We start from the raw sequence: 21736 nt of genomic DNA, 5'->3' as shown, positions 1-21736 counted from the left end.
ACTTCAAATCCAAAAAAGTTGCCCCATGATCAGAATTTTGATGTAGACTCTGTAGTATTCTTTCCACTTCCACTGACTTTATCTATATAAGCTGGAGCCATCTGATAAATAACAGCAGGGAACCATTACAAGAGAATTTAATCAAACTGCAATGATTACAAAACAGACACCGGTTTATAATGGCAGCTATTTTACACAAGGATAGTTGAAACTGTCCTTTCAGACTTGAGCTTCAGATTTAAGAGCAACATGTATGCATGTTCTGGGAACAATTAAGCCCAAAGTGCAGCATTACAAAGGTCTTAGTGCCTTGTTAAGGATACATGATCAATGACATTGGGGCTTGGAATGGCCACAAGCTACAAACTGCCAGCTGGCATTTCAAATCCAGCCCTGTGTTGTATTGATCAAATTGGAAATATCTCTTTATCGAGGCAGTGGCTTTACTTCCAAGGTCAGCATCTTATCTCATGACTTATTAGTGAAAAGCATTTACTTTGTGTTTGTCTGTTCTGCAGATACCAGTTTGTATTATTTTGAAGCTAAAGCTGCCTGACAGGGCTAATTTTATTTTGTCTGCTGGTACAGTACACCCATAAGAGGCAAAGTAAAACACAGTCAGAGTGAAATGTCAGAGTTGGAAGATGTTTTCTGCTTAACTTTTTGTTAACCATGGTGGAGTTAATGGCACTGTCACCTCACAGCGAGAAGGTCCTGTATTTGAATTTTGGACCTTTCTGTGTGGAGTTTATATATATTCTCACTGTGTCTGCATGAGTACTCCTCAGGGATTCCTCCCACAGTGCAAAGACTTGCATGGGTTCAGGTTAAATGGTGATTTTGATTTGACTTTATGTGTGAACTATTGTCTGTTTCTGTGTGGTGGCCCTGCGAGAGAGAGGCGACCTGTCCAGGGTATACCTTGTCTCTTGCTCTGTGGATTCTTTAAACGTTATGACTTAAAGAAAAACGTTAACCAAACCTTCACGATTCAGTCTAAGTGCATTCAGTCAAGTGTATCAAACACAGCAAAGATGCAAAGATTTACAGCAGCTGTTAAATGATACAAGAGCTGGATTGTTTGAGATTCTGAGAAAAGACAATGGAGTAAAAGTAAAATGTCTTTTATCAGGTGCTCACAGGTTCTTGCACTAACATTAAGTACAAAGTTTAACAAATTGGTTTTTGTTTCTTGCTTTTTTTTTTGGTTGCTTTTCTTTCTTTTTAAAACACTACATAAACATTTTAAATATTTAAAAAAAGAGTTTGACTTAAAAATAATGAATTTACTGCAATTCATTTATTAATGACTTTTATTTATTTTGATTTTCCCCCCATAAAAAACTACATCAACTGCAAGCTTTAGAAACAGTCAAGTGATCTTTTTAAATTAATTTTGTAAGGCTTCACTAGTGAGGTCATTTCCTCTTAAATATGGAGGTCTGCCCACTTGTCTGCAGTTGTTTGATTTTGAAAAGTGAGAGGGTGGGATTCATTGAAAACCTACAAACACCGGTGTTGTGATAGGTCCATTAGGTGGTTCTGTATTTATCACTCGTTACCAGCATCATTTGTATCGCAATAAGCATTCAAATTTTCTTTAGCTTTCTATTTTTTCCTAAGCTCTTTTAGTGAAATGTCAGCAAAGCAATTCTCATTCAGCTGGCTAACAGCTAATAAGTTAGCTGAGTTCATCACAGTAGCTGAGACAGCCTGCTAAGTTCCCCCCCTTTTTTGATAAATGTTCTCTATTGTATACAAGTATTATATAAAATTATTTCAAATTTAAGGGGATGGAGTTAATAAGATAAGATAACCTTTGTTAGGAAATTTGTTTTGTTACAGCAGAAAGTGGACAGTGCAAAGTTACAGTAGCAAAATAGGATAAGATAATAAGAATACGAATAAGATACTGTACACAATAGAATAAAATACTATATACAACAGAATAAAATACAACATTGTCAGAAAAAGAGAATTGCACTTAGTGTTATTGCACATGTGTGGATGTGTGTCTTAATGAAGATTTACCCTCTGATGAAAACCTTTTTCATCAGGAATATGTTGCTGCACGTCTGCCTTTTAAAAGTTCTTGTTTCAGTCTTTTGCAGCAACAGCTAATGTTACAAGAAACCAAATGTGCTACCCACTTCACTCACTTTAATAAACAACACAGGTTCCTGTTCTCACCACAGCAGAGCATGGTGTTGGGCAAGCATTTCGAGCATGCCCAACACGTTCTACGCCAAGCTTCACAGCCGTCTTATTCAGCCAATACCTATTTTCAAATAGAAGATTTCCAATACAGTTAATACAGCAAAGGTTTCGGCTGAAATTTAAAACTTTCACAATGGAAAGAGATTTAACCCAAACCTCAAACTGAGATTTTGAATTCTAGCATTTGCCCACTTTGTTTTCATTTTTTGTTTTCCTCTTTTTCTTCTCCTGCCTTTTCTACCGTTTACAGCTCAAGCTTCAGCATCCCTTGTCCACTATATCTGCTATCCCACCTCTGCACATATCCAAATCATCTCAGCTTTCCCTCTCTATTTGTCACTTGGGTTTGGTGGCCTCAGAACTGATTACTATGAAGAACATAGATCATCTGTTTTTACCGATCCACATGTAATTTGTTCTCAAAACGACCACAAAAACATAGAGTTGTAGCTAAAATATTACATAACTTTCAAACATAACTCCTACACACCAAAAGTTTCTGGGTGACGCTTAAAGACATGAAAATATTATGACGATTTGCAGAATCATCTGGGTCACTGCTAGTGATCATGAATTGGAGAGATGATTTGTCACAAAATCGTCTTGTGAAATAGTTGATTAATTTTCGATCACAAGCTTACATTCATTCAGGACGAGCCTGTTGAGCCACCTCTTTTTTGTTATAGTAATCCATGACAACGACCTAGTCTGTTACAACTTTATGGAGGTCTCCCAAGAACTGCTGATGAACTTCTTCATAATGATTGGAGTGATCTTTACACTATATCTACCACTACAATTATTACCAAGGGACTGAATAACACTGTATTCAATCAGAGTACAGTAGTCTGGAAGCTGGTAAACTGTTCCCCAACTTAGAGACTCAAGTGTGCGGATCACTGTATCCAAGCATAGTGTCTTGTTTTGTTTTTTGGTGGAGTTATTTTCATTGTGTTGTTGCAATCACTGGACTACAATAGAATTCTAATAGTCACTGTTTTGAATATGAAGGTTAACCAAGCAGGTATTAACAAATCACAGAACCAGGACAGTGGTATATGTACATTTTAGAGTTTCAACAGTTTACAGTGTAATGAATCAAATCTGTTACTCAGATATTCAAAAGTACACGCCATGTCTTTAGCACTTAAAAGTCTTTTTAAAATGATTTGTTTTAATATTTCTTAAATATAGTTTACTATAGAAATAGTTTTGTGTGATTTGTTTTTGAGTTTTCAATGTTGATGTTTGACTATTGTTTAATTAAAAAAAGATGATGAAAGTGAACAATAAATACGCAGTTTTCATAACTCAAAAAATGACTTGTTCTCATTTCTTTTAAGTTATGACACATTATTCACATTAGATGTCACAATCAGCAGGGTCGACTGTGTGTAGAGTGAAAGGTGGACCCAAATGCAGACGAAACAAAACATGACTTGAATAACCAAACACGAGCTGTTGATTAAGGCTGGCAATTAACTGCAGGCAAAAGGCAAGGCTACCAATAAACTAAACTGGGTGAGCTAAATTAAATAAAAACCTACAACAGGAACATGGACCTGATATAAGAAAACTTGACATGACCGCTTGGCCTAGAAACAACGCAGACAATCTGACAATGACACACTGAAAACAGAGGACTTAAATACACAGGAGGTGATTAGGGTAAGTGGGAACACATGGGGGAACAGCTGACTGACATGAGGCTAATGACAGGACAGGGGAAGTCAAACTAAATACAATGAGCAAAGAACACATCACTCCTTCAAAATAAAACAGGAAACATGAGACGCAGACATGACAATACAAGCTTGATAACATAAGACACGCAGCATGAAACACAAAGGGTGAGGGAAACTTAAATACAGTGGAAGAAAACACAAGGAGTCTAATAACCAAATGAACTAATCTAATGAACTTAAACATAAACAACATCCAAATAAACTAAAACTTAAAACGCCGGGTCAACAGACCCAGGAACATGACATTAGAGACATAAATCAAGACTTTAAGTTAATAAATATTTGTGAATATAATTATTAAACATTTTACTTTTAGTCAAACGTAATTCAAATGTTGGAGTTCTTATAAGCTTCAACTTTTAAGTTCATAAACTTAATAACCTTAGGGCAATCGATTGCCTTAATTTATTGAAGTTCTGCTAACTTCTTTTCGTTTACACTTTACATTACATGGGTTATTGTGGATCTCTGGTAAGCACTTACTAGTCTAAAGTTCAATAAGGGAGATGGTTTTCATTGTCTGCATTTAAGGCCTCTGAAAAATCTGCTGAGCATTCTCCACTGTAAGAACAAGATTGATTAACTTATTTCTTTCCCATCAATGTCCTGAAAACAACTGCCAAAGGCATGAATAACTATTATAATAAAGCATGAGTCAAGCTAAGAACTGGTTGTACCATTTTTTTCATGCTACACTTGTCATCCAGAATCACTTGTGTTAGTGTCATCTAAAAACACGAGGCTGTCATGGTGTGGACACCACAAAAGAAGAGCCAGTCCTTTTACATCCACCACAAGAAGGTCATTTATTTTGTAATAGTCATTTTCCACTCTCAGATTCCCTGGTTGGAGTTAGCAGTGGCTGTCTTTCCTATTAGCTCCCTCCACTGGAGCCAGAAAAACACAATCTTTATGACTTTTGGATCTTTCAGTGTCCACGGATTTTTTTTTTTTTGTATAAAATTTCTCATGTATTTCATGTTTAATCCATAATATAAATTAAACTGATTTATTCCAGTGGTAACTTTGTTCCTGTCACAAATTACACATCAAATGTGCTGTATATTACTAAGAGGTATTTTATGTTATTGCATAATAGCAACAGATGTGCAGCACAGCCTCATTGATATATACATATAGTCATTATAGTCAAAGTGGCTATCACAGGACTGTTAAGTACAACAGCAACACACATACCATTTCCTGATACGGAGAGTCTAACAATCTACTGAATGTGAAAGTGAGTGAGCATTACACAATGTGTGTGTAGGTTCTCTGTGATCCAGGTCATGGTAGTTTAAGGAGCTTAGAATGAAAGTGACTGGACTTCTTTAAGGTTTGAGGAGGTGATTCACCTCTCATTCAATGTGAGGTGAAACATCCTGTATTTTACATAATATACCGGTGAGCATCATTTTTGTTTTATAAGAGGGGCCTGCTGCACGTGTCTCTCAGTGCCATCAGCTAAGACCCCCCTATGCACGGCCTGCTCCCAGAACACACCATCCTCCCCCACCACTTCTGTCGGTTGAAGAGAGATCGCCAAGGAGAGAAAGAAGACAGCAATTGATTGCCCAGAATAAAGCTGTTCCTGCTGGTGAAGACCAGATCCTGGCTCTGGGGTTGGGAGGTGGAAACGAGAGGAGGGCTCGGGGGTTGGTGTCTGCAGGGGCTGGAATTGCTAAGAGGTTGCTAGAATGGGGATATGCTGGATTTGCATCTGGCCCTGGCTCTGCTGCTTCGATGAGTACAACTGAAAGGGCTGGATTTTTGCATCTTACACTGGAGTCCTGCAAAGTCCTGCTAAACCGAATAACTAAAGCTGGTTAGAATTGTTAGTACATGTGTATTGTATATTATTAGTATGCTAAATTATACTGTAGCTTGATATTAACGTATTAAACTCAGTAGAAACGGGAAGTTATTTATAAAATCATATAACAAAGTACATCAGGAAAAGAGACAGACAAAAGCTGCTGTCCATCATATATTGTAATTATTCTGGAAAAAGTTGTTACCACTGTCAAACTTTAACTGAAAAAAAAGCCTTGTTTTGTTATTTTGTTGCTATTTTCTATGATTCGTCAAGCAGTAAAACATTGTGTATAAAATGCAGGTATATCAAATCTGATATTCTTGAATCTGCACCCGTAGAAAGATACGAGGCAGCACAAGTACTGCTATGCCTTTAAGTCCAAACAATAAAGACAGCCTCTTAAATAAAACTGAAACAATGTAACCCGGACTCTGACCGAGTGACGAGCACAGCTACAATCTTTACATATTTGTGGCTCAGCGGAAGTTGTCAAATGACGTCAGACGCATCCCGTTCTGTGAGCGGGACTCTCACAGCTGAGCGCCGAATAAAAAAAAAGTGCTGAGGCTAACTTTGTCAAGAATCTGCGCGTTATTTCGGAGAAAATGGCCTTCGAGACGGAAGCGGATCTACCACCTAGTCTCGCATGTCTGAAAGTAGGTTGTAGCTATGTTTGATTTCAAATGTTTTGTTGACATGCTGGCTGTTAGCCCCCAGCTAACTGAAAACCCCAGCAGTAACACTTACATCACATTCGTTCAATCTTTATAACTCACTTGAGTATCTGACGTGCTTACAGTTAGTGATGAAACGTTTGCTAACCTTGTGAATACAGTGCAACAATGACATAAGTCGATCTAATTTGACTACCGCTGAGACTTTCTAATTTTGACCACTGTCCTAATAGTGCTTTGGAAAGTGAGTAGTTGGTGCAAACATACTGTTTTGTTGTGGGTTGTAGTTTAGGACGTCGTCTAATAATCAGAAGGTTGGTAGTTTGATCCCTGTCTCTTATAGTCTGCATGGGCAAGATACTAACCCCAAGTTGATCGCCGATGTAACCATTGGTGTGTGAATGTTGGATAGAAGGCACTTACAGTAGAACAGTGCTGTATAAAATTATAATTATAATTTTTCATAGATTCAGCTTAAGAAATGGGAGCAAATTTTGACCTTATTCAGCCAGCTGCTAACATTGTGGCTAAATATGCAATTTAAATTTGGTTCTGTGATAATTTATCTGTCAATTTGCAGAAACAACACTGTTTTATCCCTTGAATTATGTGGGCTTTTATGCTTGGTTTATTTATAGGTCAGTATTAAGTGGCTTAAAAATCAAGAAGAAAAGTAAAACATTCCTCTGAAAATGGTCAGGTGCAAGGAGGGTGCTGAAAATGAGAGAAAAAGCTGTCGGTGACCAGAGAAAAATTTGAAAGCCCTTTTTTTTTTTTTTTTTTTTCTTTAATTACACGAAAGCTTGGCTCCATGGAAGCAAAAAATAAAGACATGAGGGATGACTCCGAATGTGTGCACAGTATTGTCTGCAGTCAGAAAAGAAAGGACAACTTGTATTCTTGAATGCTATGCAAACATCACATTAAAAAAAGATGTGGAACCTTGAACATTCTTACAAGAGAACATTCAGCTTGAGACAGGAGGGTTAGATAGTTTCCTGTTATTTAGTTGGATAGACTGGTTTTAGGAAATGATATCCTTTGTATGGAAATGTATGGGCAATCCTTTGATAAACGAGGACATTCACCAACTCTAGCGTACTACATTTATTTATCATTCAGTGAGTAACATCTTCATCTGTCAACTTTTGTATTTTCATCCTATGTCTTGACGCATTCTCAATCATCCAGGTAAGTAAATCTCCAGAAGTCGATTCTGTTCACTAAAAGAACAATGGGCTGGGAGGTCAGTTCCTTAGTCTTAATTATGCAAATTCTCATGACCATTGATCAACAGCACAGTGGGTTTCACTGATCAAAGCCCATTGTTCCTTCAGTGGGCTGGTTTCAGTCATTATGCAAATGTACTGTTTATAAGATTGGGGAAACCTGCAGTCAGCTCAGACTGAAGAAGTCACTTGGATGAGTGACGAAACATTTCTTCCACAAAACGCTACGTCCAGATGAACACAATCAACTTTTGGATATTTTCATCCTAAAATAATATATGATTAAAAGTGCAAAGGTTCATGCACAGATGCTTTGAGCCAGCCATACTTTTAGTAGGTAAAATATATTGTTGTTGTTGTTATTATTGCAGGTACTTGTTGATTTTCAGCTCTTTTTTTCCCCTCTCTCCCATCTACAGAATGTCGATGCGCTGCTTCGGTGTCCTATTTGCTTCGACTTTCTCAATATTTCAATGATGACAAAATGCTCACACAATTGTAAGTAATAGCAGTGCAAAAAAAAAAATTGTTGATGATTAAAAAAAAGTAATAGCAGTGCAGATGCAGTCATAAAAGAAGTTTATGCAAATAAAAGGAAGAACACTGAGTGGTTGTTTGAAACGAGCAATCAGCTGTCCTTTGTCTGGTTTATGAACTATATCCCACACATTGCAGAGGCAGATCACGAAGTATATTTACATAAATTATTTTTGATCGTCTACCATAACGCAACATTGACGGGCACACATTAAATTTCTATTGTTTTGTTTTTAACGATTTAAAATGGTTTACTGTAGAGCTGCAGACATAATATTATTTTTCTCATCTTCTCCTAACACTTCACCCTCTCTCTGTCACTCTTCAAATTTCACAATTTGCTAAATTAAAAACTGTCACACACGTCAAATAGCGATGTGATAAAATGTCAACAGGCTGACACAGCTTTGTGTTTGCATTTTATTTTGCAGTTTGTTCTTTGTGCATCCGGAAATTTCTTTCTTACAAGCTCCAGTGTCCAGTTTGCAATACAGTAAGTATGACCATGACTTGTAATGGAATTACATAATAATTAAGGACATCACCTAAAGAGACTTAATCGATATCAGTAAATATTGGTTAAATTATTTAAGTAATTTACTGAAGAGCATCACTTAAACATTGTCTTGCTCAACTTTAATTGTAAATATCACTGGATTTTGGACCCTACAGGCAGAATTTCTTCATATCTTGCTTCTTTTTCTTTTAGCAAATGACAGAAGCAGACCTGAGGAACAACCGTCTGTTGGATGACTTGGTCACAAACTTTCAATCTGCAAGGTAATGTACAGCTCATGACAAGTAGCAAGTGAACTGTCTTGTATCTGAAATGAAGAAGAGCTTTTTATGCATTTAGATCTTAGTGCACACTGAATCACCACTAGTGGGGTCCACAACAATATTACAATATTAAGTTAAAGGACAGAAAAAAAAAATACTTGCAGCTGTATTGCATGATTTGGTACACATATAGAATAAGTGTGTATGCAAACTATATACTTACCGGCCACTTCAGTAGTTATACATTATCGGGTTTAACCCCAGTTTACCTTCAGAACTGCCTTAAGTCTTCATGGCACTGATTCAGCGAGGTGCTACGAACATTTTTGTCCGTACTGATATGAATCACACACTTGCTGCTGATTTGTCAGCTGCACATCCAAAAGGTGCTCTCTTGGATTGAGATGTGGTGACTGTGGAGGTCATTTGAGTAGAGTGAATTCATTGTCATGTTCAAGAAACCAGTTTGAGATGATCTGAGCTTTGTGAGATGGTGCACTATCATGCTGGAAGCAGCCACCAGAAGATAAGCACGCCGTGGTCTTAGATAAATCCTCTTTTTGACTCCTCCAAGCTATATAGAATGTCACAGCCAGACTCCTTACACATTCTTGTAAGGAGGCTCACATTACTTTTTAGGTTGGCTCCCAGTAAATTGCAGGACTCGATTTAAAAGTTTTGTACTCACAGACTGAGCACTTAACAGCCAGACTCCAGACTATTTATCCCAGCTTGTTACTAAACACACTGCTGCTTGTGGTCTTCGATCACAGGATCTCAGAATTTGTTAGCGGTTCCTCGTACAGGATGAAAGACTAGAGGGGACAGAGCCTTCAGTCTGTGGCACCAAGGCTTTGGATCAGCCTCCCACTCCAACTTCTGACTGTGGACTATTTTAAGAAGCAGCTAAATACCTTTTTGTTTAACTTGACTTTCTGTTGAGATGTTTTCAAACTACATGTTTTACTTTGTTCTGCATCTATTGCCATTAACTGCACTTTTATTTTATTGTGCAGTGCTTTATGACTGCCTATCTATGAAAGGTGCTTTATAAATAAACTAGCATACTGTGGTCGTCAAGGGGCACAATAAACGACAATACTCGGGTATCCTGTGGAGATTAAATGATGGTCAGGGGGCCAGAAGTGTTCCAAGAAAATATTTCCCCACATCATTACACCACCACCACCAGCAGCAGCAGCCTGAACTGTTGACACAAGACAAAGTGGATCGATGCTTTCGTGTTGTTTATACCAAATTCTGACCCTACCATCTGAATGTTGCAGCAAAAAGCGAGACTCGTGAGACTAGGTGATGTTTTTCCAGTCTTCTGTGGTTCAATTTTAGTGAGCTTGTGTGAATCCTCAGGTTCCTGTTCTTGGCTGACCTATTCTCCTCTGACCTCTAGCATCAACAACCAACAGCATTCTAATTTCCTTTATTGTCATTCAGTTAATACATCACAGATGTATACAGTTCAAAAAGAAAACAGTCTCTCGCTGGATATTTTCTCTTTCTCAAACATTCTCTGGAAACCCTAGAGATGTTTTTGTGGGAAACTCCCAGAAGATCAGCAGTTTCTGGAATTTTTCAGACCTGACGCAAACAACCGTACCATGTTCAGTGTCACTTAGCGGTTGCTCTTGATGTATATCTGGTCAGACATTGAGTTGCTGCCTGGTGATTGGCTGATCACATATCTGTTAGCGAATAGTTGTGCCTAATAAAGTGGTCTGTGAGTAAGCTTCTCATCTAAGTATTATTAATGAAATATTTCTTTCTGGCATTTTGCACATCAGACTTGTTGGGACACAATGATTTAATATAATCCATTTTGCTGCAGCTATCCAAAGTGGTTTTAAAAAAATTCTTCATCCTGCAGAGGCAGGCTAAATGAGTAATAAAAACGGCTAATCAGATTTCCTCTGCAATCCACGTAAACCTCTTTACCATGAGCACAGGTGCTCTGAGCATCTCTTCAATTTGTATTTCATGATTGTAAGACCCGAAGGGGTAAAAAAAAGATCACTGCAGGGATTTCAGGGGATCCCATTGTTATTGGCAAGATTACATTAAGCCCACTAAGAAAACTATTTCACTTTTTCTTCTGTACAGTATTGAAAAAACAGCCTGATTGCCTCCTAGTAATCTGCTTCTTATTCCCAGATTTTCTGTAAATCAAATGGGGATTTTGTTTTCATCAGCTGAGGTCACTCAGAGTTCTCACTGCATTGCACTTACCTGTGTGCTGTGTAGCTCTGGGGCTGATAAGTTTTCATTACAACAGGACGCAGAGATGAGGTGCAGAGTCCAGAGCTGGGCTATTGGAAATTTCAAGGTACAATTTAGGTTGCATGTTATCCTCAATCTTCTGCTCTAGTGACACAGTTCACACAAGTGAAAACCTTTCCCTTAAAATAGATTGTAAAAACAGATTGTTCTGTAGTTAATAACACTGGCCACATGCTTGCAGTCACAGGCTGTTGGTCTGTGTTTCTGTTGTGGAACAGTTGTTTATAGGGAGGTGTAATTATTGTAAATTATTTACAATGTCATGGTACAACAGGTCACTCCAAACTCTAATTATTTATTCCTTCAGGTTGGCACAGGGGTTATAAATCACACAAGCTCCCCTGGTGATGCTAAACTTATGTAAAAAGGGTTTAACTGTATTATTATTATTATTATTATTATTATTGTACATAGCCCTGGAGAAGCTTACATTTTCACCCCTCAGTAATAAAAGGCTAATGGTTATTGTCGTCAGTGTCGACATAACTCGAGAATGTGGTGACGTAGGATTTTGAAGTTTATACGACAGGCTTAATTGCCTTGAGGCTTAATTAGTACCAAGTGTGTCAAGAAAATATCTGCCATGGCATCACAAAACCAGTAACATGAACCGTTGACACAGTGCAGGATTGATCCGTGCTTTCATGTTGTTCAATCTAAATTCTGACCCTGCCATCCACATCTCACAGCAGAAATTAAGACTCATCAGACCAGGCTAGTAACAGGCAACAATTTACCAGTTTTCTATTAGTAATGAGAGGTTATTTGAGTTACTGTTGCCTTTCTATCAACCCCTTATCTGACCTCTGACGTCAACAAGGCACTTTTGCCCAGAGAGCTGCTGCTCACTGGATATTTTCTCCTTTTTCTTTTTTGGTACGTTCTCCATAAACCAGAGATGACTGTGTGGGAAAATCCCAGTAAATCAGCAGTTTCTAAAATACTGAGGCCATCCCATTGGGCACCAACCATCTTGTCACGCCTAACATCACTGCAGTAACATTTCTTCCCCATTCTTACGCTCCGTTTGAACTTCAGCAGGTCATCTTGCCCATGAATACATGCCTAATTGCATTGATTTGCTCCCGGGTCATTGGCTGGTTAGATATTTTGATTTGATGATCTGCTGACTGGAAGAAACATAGCATATGATTATGTTTCAACCATTTAAGCCTGTGGATGGGATATTGTTATCCTGTAATGACAAGGATAAAAGCAAAGCCCCTCAGACTGACTTTGTATTGATTTGCAGTGACCCTTCCCTCTAGGGGACAAATGGACAGAGAGTAAATTGTCCCAAAAAGCATAGAACAACGCCCCCTCACCCCTTCTCTGTACTTGAAAAAGATTCAAGTTTGTCATCTGCCAAACTCGTCACATTCATACCAGCAAAAACTACATCTGCGAAATGCTTTTCTCTTTTGCTTTCGTTTCCATTTCTTCTGTTAAAACGCACACGTCAGAACCTCCCCGCCAGCAACTCTGTATTCACAAACCTTAAAAAAAAGATCTGGTCCAGGTTTACCGATTAATACTAATCCTCCTAAACCACTTTTTTTATGGATGGTGGCTGAGGTTGACTCCTTCTGGAACATTTCATATCTATAGTCCATATGTGTAACTGAGGTAGTAACGCATTACAATCTCCATCCCGGGAATAGTGTAAGAGTGGGGCTCCAGACAGCAACATTTCTAGTTTGCGTGAAAGTAGGGAACATTTTGAGAAAACGCTTCTGGCCGGAGTTCATAAACTCTTGTTCACTGAGAGTGACGCCATCCTGTCATTCTTTTCTAAAGAAATAATAATCCAAATGTAGAACAGAAAACATCTCTCAAAGGATATATATGTTCCTTTGTATTATAGATAGTCATCTATTAACAGATCATTTTGATGATCCATATTTTGGGGAATCTTGTAGCAACTCCTAAAGATTAGTTGAAAATAAGCCTGCGAGCCTAAATAGAGCTCTCCCCCCCGCTCCCTCTGCCTAAAGTCATTAGAATTGTTTCTCCAATATCTGGGCTGATGCCAATGCTGAATGCTGTTATCAGTCAGTCTACCACAATGTTTGTCCCTTCCATCAATCACATCTCTGTTATCAACAGTCTGAAAGGTCTCCCTTCAAACTGTAGCCCTTCTGATTGTCATCACAGTTACGAATGAGTGGATTAGGCAGCAGCCTTTTCCTTCTCTTTTTAATTTCCTGTTGTCTAACACTGAGCATCTGAGAAATTGGATTCGTTGGTTTTGACTCTGTCAAAATGTTGTTTTGTGTAAAGATAGACTTGTTTCAACTGGATTATTTGCTTTGAAATGACAGCATTGCAAAGCATTTAGGGAATAATTATTTAAACATCTGCTTATGCGGTTGGTAGATTCTCTGGTCCAGCATGTGTTTGGGGATAACTTCCTTCATTCGGATTTATCACTGTGAAATCAGTGCTTTGGGTTGCTGTTATCTGATGGCTCTAATTTACTTCTATTAGAGGCCTTTTTCCCCTCTAGCACACCATTAGCTGTTATCTCAGTGCTGCATATTTACACTGGTACAGTAACCAGTTACCTTGCAGCCTCTTGTCTCATTTGTGTATTTGCACATTAGGATAAGAGATAAATTGCTAACAAAATATGTTTGATCACAATCACAACATGCCCTTTTCTATTATAAATGCAACATGGTTTGGATTTAGTGTTGAGAGACCATTTGTGAGGCTGAACCATCGCATTATGAAATTGTGTTTCATACACAACCCACATCATTTAGATGTGGGTTGTGTATTTTGTTGTATCACAGCTTCTTACAAAATAAAAATACTCTAAAATACTGACACTAATAACAGTTTTTGCAGTTTTGAAACTTTCTGGGTATAAGATATGAGCTGTTCTGATGTTCAGGGTCTCATTTGCTTTAGGTTTCATTTCACAATGTGTCGATGGTGTTTTAGCACCCAGACTTTTCTGCTATAGAGCCCTCCTATTGTAAAAATGCATTTTTTTTTCTTACACCATTCATTAGTTTTTCTTTACGTTCCCTGAGGTCTACTGATATCCACACACAAAATCCTATTAATGAAATGATTCTGACTGCTGCAGGGCTGCTTTTTTAAAGTCTTGGCACAATTACCGTGTGTATTGTCCCCGAGTAACAGCGACGGCGACTTTATAAAATGTGGTCCAAAGGCTTTGTGTGGAATTCCTCTGATCTCCTGCTCTGTATCTATGGTTTAAGGTCTCTAACACCCAGCTTTAAAAAGTGCTGTAGAAGCTATACCTGCCCTTTAAAACCCAGTTCTAATTATAAAACTTTAGCCCTCACATTGTAAAGAAAATCAATGATGCAGCTATTTAAATTCAGTAAGTGTTGGGAATTTAAGTAGGTTGTATTGATCTTACAGATCAGTGGGATTGTAAATAAAATGCCCAAACTTTAGCTTCATTCCCTCATAATAACTAAATCCATCCTTTTCCACCTAATCAGAGATGAAAGCTGAAGCACAGCTTTTGAAGAGAAGCTAGAGAATATGGTTCATATAATAGGACCAGTTCATTCATTTCATTTACCTCATAGTAATTTTTTAAAAATTATTTATTTACTATAAATTCCTATCTACTCATTGATTTAAAAAAACAAACAAAGACAGATTTGTATACAACAGTATGGTATTGGGCTAATCAACTGAATGATGTTAGTGCACTGGAATAATTATTTTGGATGGTTGTAAATACAACACATATAAATCTTTTACATTTATTTAATATATTGGTCAGTAAATGAAATCTATAACTCTGTTTAAATTGCTCCATGTCTGTCCTAACATTTTAGGAAACTTTTAGTTTCTCCAACTAGATCAAATTTTATTAATAATATTAACTAATAAGAATGGAGAGAGGTGGTTTTATTGTAATGCCATAAGTCTCTGGGACACTGCGAGACCATGAGTGCAGGGGGTAACTGCCCGGACCACATCTCTGCGTTGGTAAGCTTAGGTGTGTTAATTGTGAGGCTCTGTATTAATATTCATGAAAAGAGCTTTGGACATAACTCGATAGCCAGGTGGTTTAAGTGCATCACACATGGGGAAAATGCCATTAGCACAAAGATGGTGGGTTTGTTCATTGGACATTTTCTGTTCATTTTTGTCTATGTGTATGCAGCGTTACTGATGAATGTTATCGGGAGAGCATATTTGTTTAAGGTTGGGAGGAGTAGAACGTGTTTCCACATCACATGTGTGCAAAGCTAACTTGGCGTGTGCTTGCATCTGTGCGTGCACGTGCATGAACCTCCTCCTAAAGTAGACAGAAAGCACAAATAAGTTCTTAAATATGGAAAGTGGAACATCGCACACCTCATTGGTTCCATTTTATTGTCAAGTAACAGCCCAGCTGCAATTTGTTTGCTTTCCACATTTCTGAGGCTGCAGCCAAAGTGTCTCCTTTTTCTGGCTCAGTAGAAAAGGAGCGAGATGATTAAGCAGGTGAAGAGAACATCACAGGGCTCACTTCAATGCCAACAACATTTATTCACACTTCCTATGTTGTCGTTTTTTTTCTTTTTTCAAACTGAATGTAATAAAAGAGCATGTAACTGTGTTGTATTTTCTTTTTCATTCATATGTGCCCTGTTTCTTTTCTCTTTTTCCAGGCAACAGTTGTTAAAAGCACAATTTGACTCTCCTCCAATATCTCCGAAGACTCCCGCTTCAGCCGTTAAATGCAAAACTCCGAAGGAGAGGGGCCAGAGGTGTAACAACTCTGTGCTGAGCCAATTTTTCCAAAAGAAGCCTAAAACACCTCCCAGCAAAGAAACCCAGCGCAATGGTTCGATCTCTGAGTGCGTTCAGGAGGGGAAAAGATGGACTGCAGGAATCCACAATGATACTGACCTACATTCAGGAAAAGCTGAGCTTTCAGTGGTTGTGAAAGAAGAACCCATAGATATGGACGATGCGTCTACTCAGGGTTCGACGTCACTCACGGCCTTTCCAAGTATTAGCGCTGAAAATGGGATGGCACATTCTTTAACACCTTCAAAAGACATTAAGCCCATAATCAAAGGTAAATCCAGTTTAACTGTAAACATACTGTGGCTGTTGCCTTTGAAATTATTGCTTTAAAAATGGGTAAAAGTGTCTTTTAAAGCATTCAGATGGCGATGAAAGGGCAATAAGACGGCATCAATCTGCTATTAGCTTGTGATTGACTCAAATTGGGAATTGCATGCTAACTGTTTATGATAAATGGGATTAATTGCGATAAACTGGGGAAAATCACAAATCTGTTAGTTGGAACAGCCTCATAGATTTAATACTGAAATTCCTCCACAAATAGATTTGTAGTTGCTGCAGGAGGTGGATTAACTGGAAAAACAAACCCAGTATAGCCACTTGGCAGCCTTATTTTTATATAGGAATACTAACATGAAGCAACCAGTTGAGTCAGCTTCCTGTCTTGGAAGAAGCTGTGCTCCTCAGCACTGTCTGACTCAGACTGATTGCAGAGTGTTTGACTGCACTCTGTGTTTATAAATGAGAACAATCACCTTGCACCCAGAAAGATTGCAAGAAGTTGTTGGTGTTGCAGATTCAAACTGGGCAACTGGTCACTGCAACTACTTGTAATTTATAACCAAATGTGGAAAAAAAAACTGCAGTCAGTAGGCAAACACTGATTTTTTTTTTTTTTTCATTCTTTTTTCATTTTTGTCATCCTATTTCAGAGGTGGGAAGTAACTAAGTACAAATACTTCCTTATTGTACTTAAGTACTTGAGTAGCTTGAGTAGTTTTTTTTTCCCCCTGACTCCTTTTTTTAACTTTTACTCCCTACATTTGTAAACAAATATCCATACTCTCTACTCCTTATTTTCAAAACAGGCTTGTTACTTTTGCTGTAACACATTTGAGGGGAGTTAATATTTCATGTCACTGCGAGCCTTCAAACATAAGAAGAGACGACATGTGCCAAAGTCAGGGGTTAAAAGCGGGATGGTGGGTTTATTATGTTTGTTTGGGAGATTGGGTGGATTTTGGGGGGGCTTTTTTATTTTATTTTATTATTTTTTCACACCTGAACGACTGCAGGTGTCCATAAGTTGTGGTTGCGGTACTTCAGCATCTAAGTGGCCCTACATGTTTTTAAACCAGATATTAGGTCTGTACATGTGACGTTATGTTTTTTGATATTGTGAAACGTGCTGCAACTCAAACTGAGGCAGACTAACTGTTATTTAAAGGCTGCATGGAAATCCTCTGCAGGTTAGTGCAGGATAAACAGGTTAGTTTGCTGTACTGTGATGGATCTAAAGTACAGAACAGTGTGTGACTGGTGCACAGTGGCTGTGGTTTCATGGTCAGAGTTAGGTTACAGTGTAGCTGAGATTCATATGAGTTTTAGCTGATGATGCTGAGAGACACTGACTGAATTCCATCTTCATACCAACTTTGTACCATCTACACAAAAGACAGCATAGAGTACAGTTTACTGTCAGTGTTTTTCATGACCTGTTGCTTTCATTGGGTGGGTCACAATTAAAATTCACCTCCAGTGAATATAACATATTGATAACAAAACATACAGATGTGTCATTTCGGTTCAGTTCTTCATGTGCTTAATTTGAATTATGAATGAATTGCATAACTGCAGCTGGTTGGATGCATGCACTAAATTGCATGGAAATATATTATAGAGTCATAGCACGAAAACTATCAACATTATTTTGTGTGTCTTTTTTGCAGTGGAGTGCCCTGTGTGTTCTGTAAGTGTTTCCCAGCATTTTATCAACAAACATCTGGACACGTGTCTTACCAGTGGCGACAAGAAGGACAGCTTGAGGAGGTAAAGTATCCACTTTACTGATCACTTAAATGAAGACTGTACTGATGTCTTGTCAAGCTTTAATCCTCTTTTGGGAGGTAGGATACAAATAAAAGGGTCGTACGTAGGAAGAGTCAGAAGTCTCCTCAAGTTAAGGAAATTGTAGCAAAGAGAGGTCACTCAAGATCAGTAATTTCCGAAGGTGAACGAACACCAGTGTGACAACCTAAGATGTTGAAGGTCTCGGACATCCAAGATAGCAAAGACAACAAACAGCCATTAGAAATGGTAGCCACTGCCGTTATCTCCAAACTCATCAGTGGATCAGACAGACTAAAAGACAGATATGAATCAGATTAGCTGTAAAATTATTTTTAAACTATTAAACATTATTTCAACTGTCATTAACATGTGTATGTGTAGCCTAGCATGTTGAGATGTTTTGTTTTTTAATTACTTGTGATTTGTTTTAAACTAAAAATACCCCTTATGCTTCAAATTAACAGGTACCACGTGGAGTTATGTTTACGTGGCATTTTTCTTTAATCTTGTGTATACCTGCCTAGGGACAGCAGATGGAAATTAGCTTGTGGCTAAATGTCTTTTCTATAATGAGATTAAAGTTTTCTTGTACATGGATGCAGTAAAAAAAAAAAAAAAAAAGAATAAATAAAAGTAGAAGACAAAGAAAACTAAACACAACAGTTGGGTTTCAGTCAACCGATGACCTTATGTCCTCCCAGCAGTTTTTCCTGCTTTATTAATAACATTTAATACAGTTTGTGATACAAAATGCCGTACAATTACCAAAAACAGAAATGTTGGGAAAATATTGTAGGTTTGGTCTGGATAAGCCGATTATAGCCAGACACAATGTGACTTAAATGAATAACTCTCATGAAATGTCTGTATTGATTTCACAATTCACAATTACTCACAGTCCAGGCAACAAAAAGAGTCTATGCACTCTTGAATTTCATAACTCCAAAATAATGTTTCCTTTCTACACAACAACTTCTGTCAAATGTTTCTTGTGGTATCTTATCTCTTCTCCTGGAAAACAGTTTCAGCTTATCAGTTTTTATATTGATGAACAGCATCTCGACTAAGTTACGGTCAGGATTTCCATACACGAATTATCTCTTATCATTATTATTATTCAGCCAGTCCGTTGCTGATTTATGTGCTTTTGCTTGTTGTCTTGTTCCATTACTGAACATCTGCTGAGCTTTAGGTCCTGGACTCCTGCCCTGCTCTTTTCCTCTAAAATTTGATACAATTTTGCATCTATTGTTTGTTCAAAGGTTGCAAGTAGCCTTAAACTGTAATACTTGTTCCAGTGCTTTAAGGCTGATATGAGAGTTTGTGGCTATTGTGCAGTTTCTTGTTTACCTCCAAGCATGCTGGGGAACTTTTGTGCCTTTAGAGAGGTTTAAAAGATTTTTCAGTGATGTGTTGTGGAACATCCAGGCTTTCTTTTTAACATGAGAAGTGCTTGTTTTGATTTTTGTTTTTTGTTTTTTTGAGAGAGAGTTTCCTTTGTGGTATTCTTCTTGAACCCCATTGTTATTCATTTTTTATTTTTTGTTGTAACAGAAACACGAACAAAGATTTTCACAAATACAGATATAGTGTTTCATTGTAACCCCTGGGCTCGCTCCCATTCTTAGGGAGAGTAGCAACAGTCATGAGTTTCTTGAACTCTTTTGAAAATCTGTCTTGTTGTAGTTTGATGTCACAGGGCTTAACTTGTGAATAACTAAAGCTACAATCACATTAGGGGAACCAGTGGTTGGAGACTTGGGACGACCAAAATTAATGCGACCCTGTGAGCTCATCGGCTCTGAAATGGTTGCTTCAAAGTGGGGAACAGGTCTGCAAGCACTTGCTTTTCTTTTAGTGTGTAAAGATATTAATTTTATACCTAATTTGGAACCTTTTCCGTTATGACAATAAAAATTCTGCTTGTGTTCAAGAGCATTTCTTTCTATAGTTGTAGATTTTTGTTGTAGCTTAGCACAGAGATGCACCTCAAGCATTAAAATGTCATATCTGTTGGTTACTGAAAATATACAGTGAATCTGTTTGTTTCCGCTCTCTTAGCCAGAAGAGGCGTCCAATGCCGAAGTTGGTGTACAACCTGCTTTCAGTGCAGGAGCTCAAGAGGAGGCTGAAGGAATGCCATCTGCCATTGCAGGGATCTCGAGACCAGCTGATCAAAAGACACCAAGATTTTGTCTACTTATACAATGCCCAGTGTGACTCTCTAAACCCGAAATCAGGTGAGAGGATTTGCTCTGTTTTTTTTATTAAAATGAAAAAACAAAACAAGAACTCTAAACTACTGTGATATCACAGTGTTTCGTTACACAACAAAAGAAGTGGATTGTATAGGATATTGTCCAACCTCAACTTGAAAATCAGAAGTGTTTGTAGTCTATTCAAATAGCCACTCTTGAATGTGGAATGAAAAATCACACATCATAAAGGGGGCCAGATGCAGTGTTGTTTACAAAACAGAGGAACAGTCATGTAATAGCTCTCAGTTGTGTACTTGTTGCCCTTATTAGTTATAGAACAAATGACAGGAGGGAGTGTGGCAGCCCCTGAACCTGTGCCTGCACTCTTCATTATACCAGACAGAGGCTTGCATGGACTTAAATGCTCTAGCCAGAAAATGACACTCAAATATTTAGAAACACAGTAGAATTCCCCCAAAATTGAGATTTTTTTTTTTTTTTGTAAAATGTGAATAAAAACGAATGCAATGTTTTGCAAAATCTCATAAACCCATATCTTATTCCCAATCTAGGAAACATTAAATGCTTAAACTGCAAAATTGTTAACATTTCATAAAAAATATTTGTTCATTTTGAATGTTATGTCAGTAACATGTCTCAAAAGTTGGTATGGAGGCACCAAAAGGCTGGAAAAGTATACCCCAACATTAAAGAAAAAAAAGAACTCGATCAACATTTTATAACTAATGAGGTTAAATGGAAACAGATGGTAACATGATTGGGTATCAAAAAGAACATACAGCTCTCGTTTCTCTGCCATTTAAAATAGACGGAGCAAAAGTGGAAAAGTGTTCTATCCTCGTACTATTGGGACTTTGAAATTCCACACAGGGTCCTCTGGACTAAAGAGAAGAGGGACCGTCCAGTGCATCCGGACTTTTAAACCAGCATTCTCCCATCCAGACGACATTTATTTCAGTGAAGCTTTTGCATATTTCACAGTCCTGAACTTTCACCAGTTGAAACATTTAACAAATCGTGAAACAAGAAATACGACAAAGACCCGGGACTGTTGAGCAGCTGGAATCGTGTATAAGACGAGAACGGGACAGCATTCGTTTTCAAAGTCCAGCAGATGGTCCCTGCTGTTCCCAGACTGAATGTTAATTCAACAAAATCAGACTGAACCGTTTTGCATTCGCTTTAACAAACACTCTGCTTGTTTGGGAACAGGCAGTTTTTTTTGTTGTTTGTTTGGTTTTTTTTTTTTGTAACTCTATCGTGAAATGCCTTTGCTGTGGTACAAAGCTTTAACATTTTTTCCCCATGAGACTTAAACATAGAATGAAGTTGGTGATATTTGACCTCACTAGTTTGGTTTTTGTCTTGA

The 21736-nt window shown here is 37.9% G+C and overlaps 1 protein-coding gene across 1 annotated transcript in view; it reads left to right on the top strand.

Annotated features, from left to right (window-relative positions):
• The first annotated feature begins 6253 nt into the window (after nt 1-6253).
• rad18 (RAD18 E3 ubiquitin protein ligase) overlaps nt 6254-21736 on the top strand; it is a 28133-nt gene continuing 12650 nt past the window's right edge. Inside the window, exons 1-7 of the mRNA XM_005741387.1 lie at nt 6254-6434; nt 8101-8179; nt 8650-8711; nt 8928-8998; nt 15937-16349; nt 18028-18127; nt 20210-20388. Coding sequence (XP_005741444.1) covers nt 6384-6434; nt 8101-8179; nt 8650-8711; nt 8928-8998; nt 15937-16349; nt 18028-18127; nt 20210-20388 — 955 coding nt within the window. The 5' untranslated portion in view covers nt 6254-6383. The remainder of the gene's footprint in view (nt 6435-8100; nt 8180-8649; nt 8712-8927; nt 8999-15936; nt 16350-18027; nt 18128-20209; nt 20389-21736) is intronic.

Source organism: Pundamilia nyererei, unplaced genomic scaffold (genome assembly GCF_000239375.1).
Source record: "Pundamilia nyererei isolate P.nyererei 1_Seehausen unplaced genomic scaffold, PunNye1.0 scaffold00110, whole genome shotgun sequence".
NCBI classification, from domain to species: domain Eukaryota; kingdom Metazoa; phylum Chordata; class Actinopteri; order Cichliformes; family Cichlidae; genus Pundamilia; species Pundamilia nyererei.
Note: the sequence above shows the minus strand (reverse complement) of the source record. Positions and strands in the feature narration are given on the sequence as shown.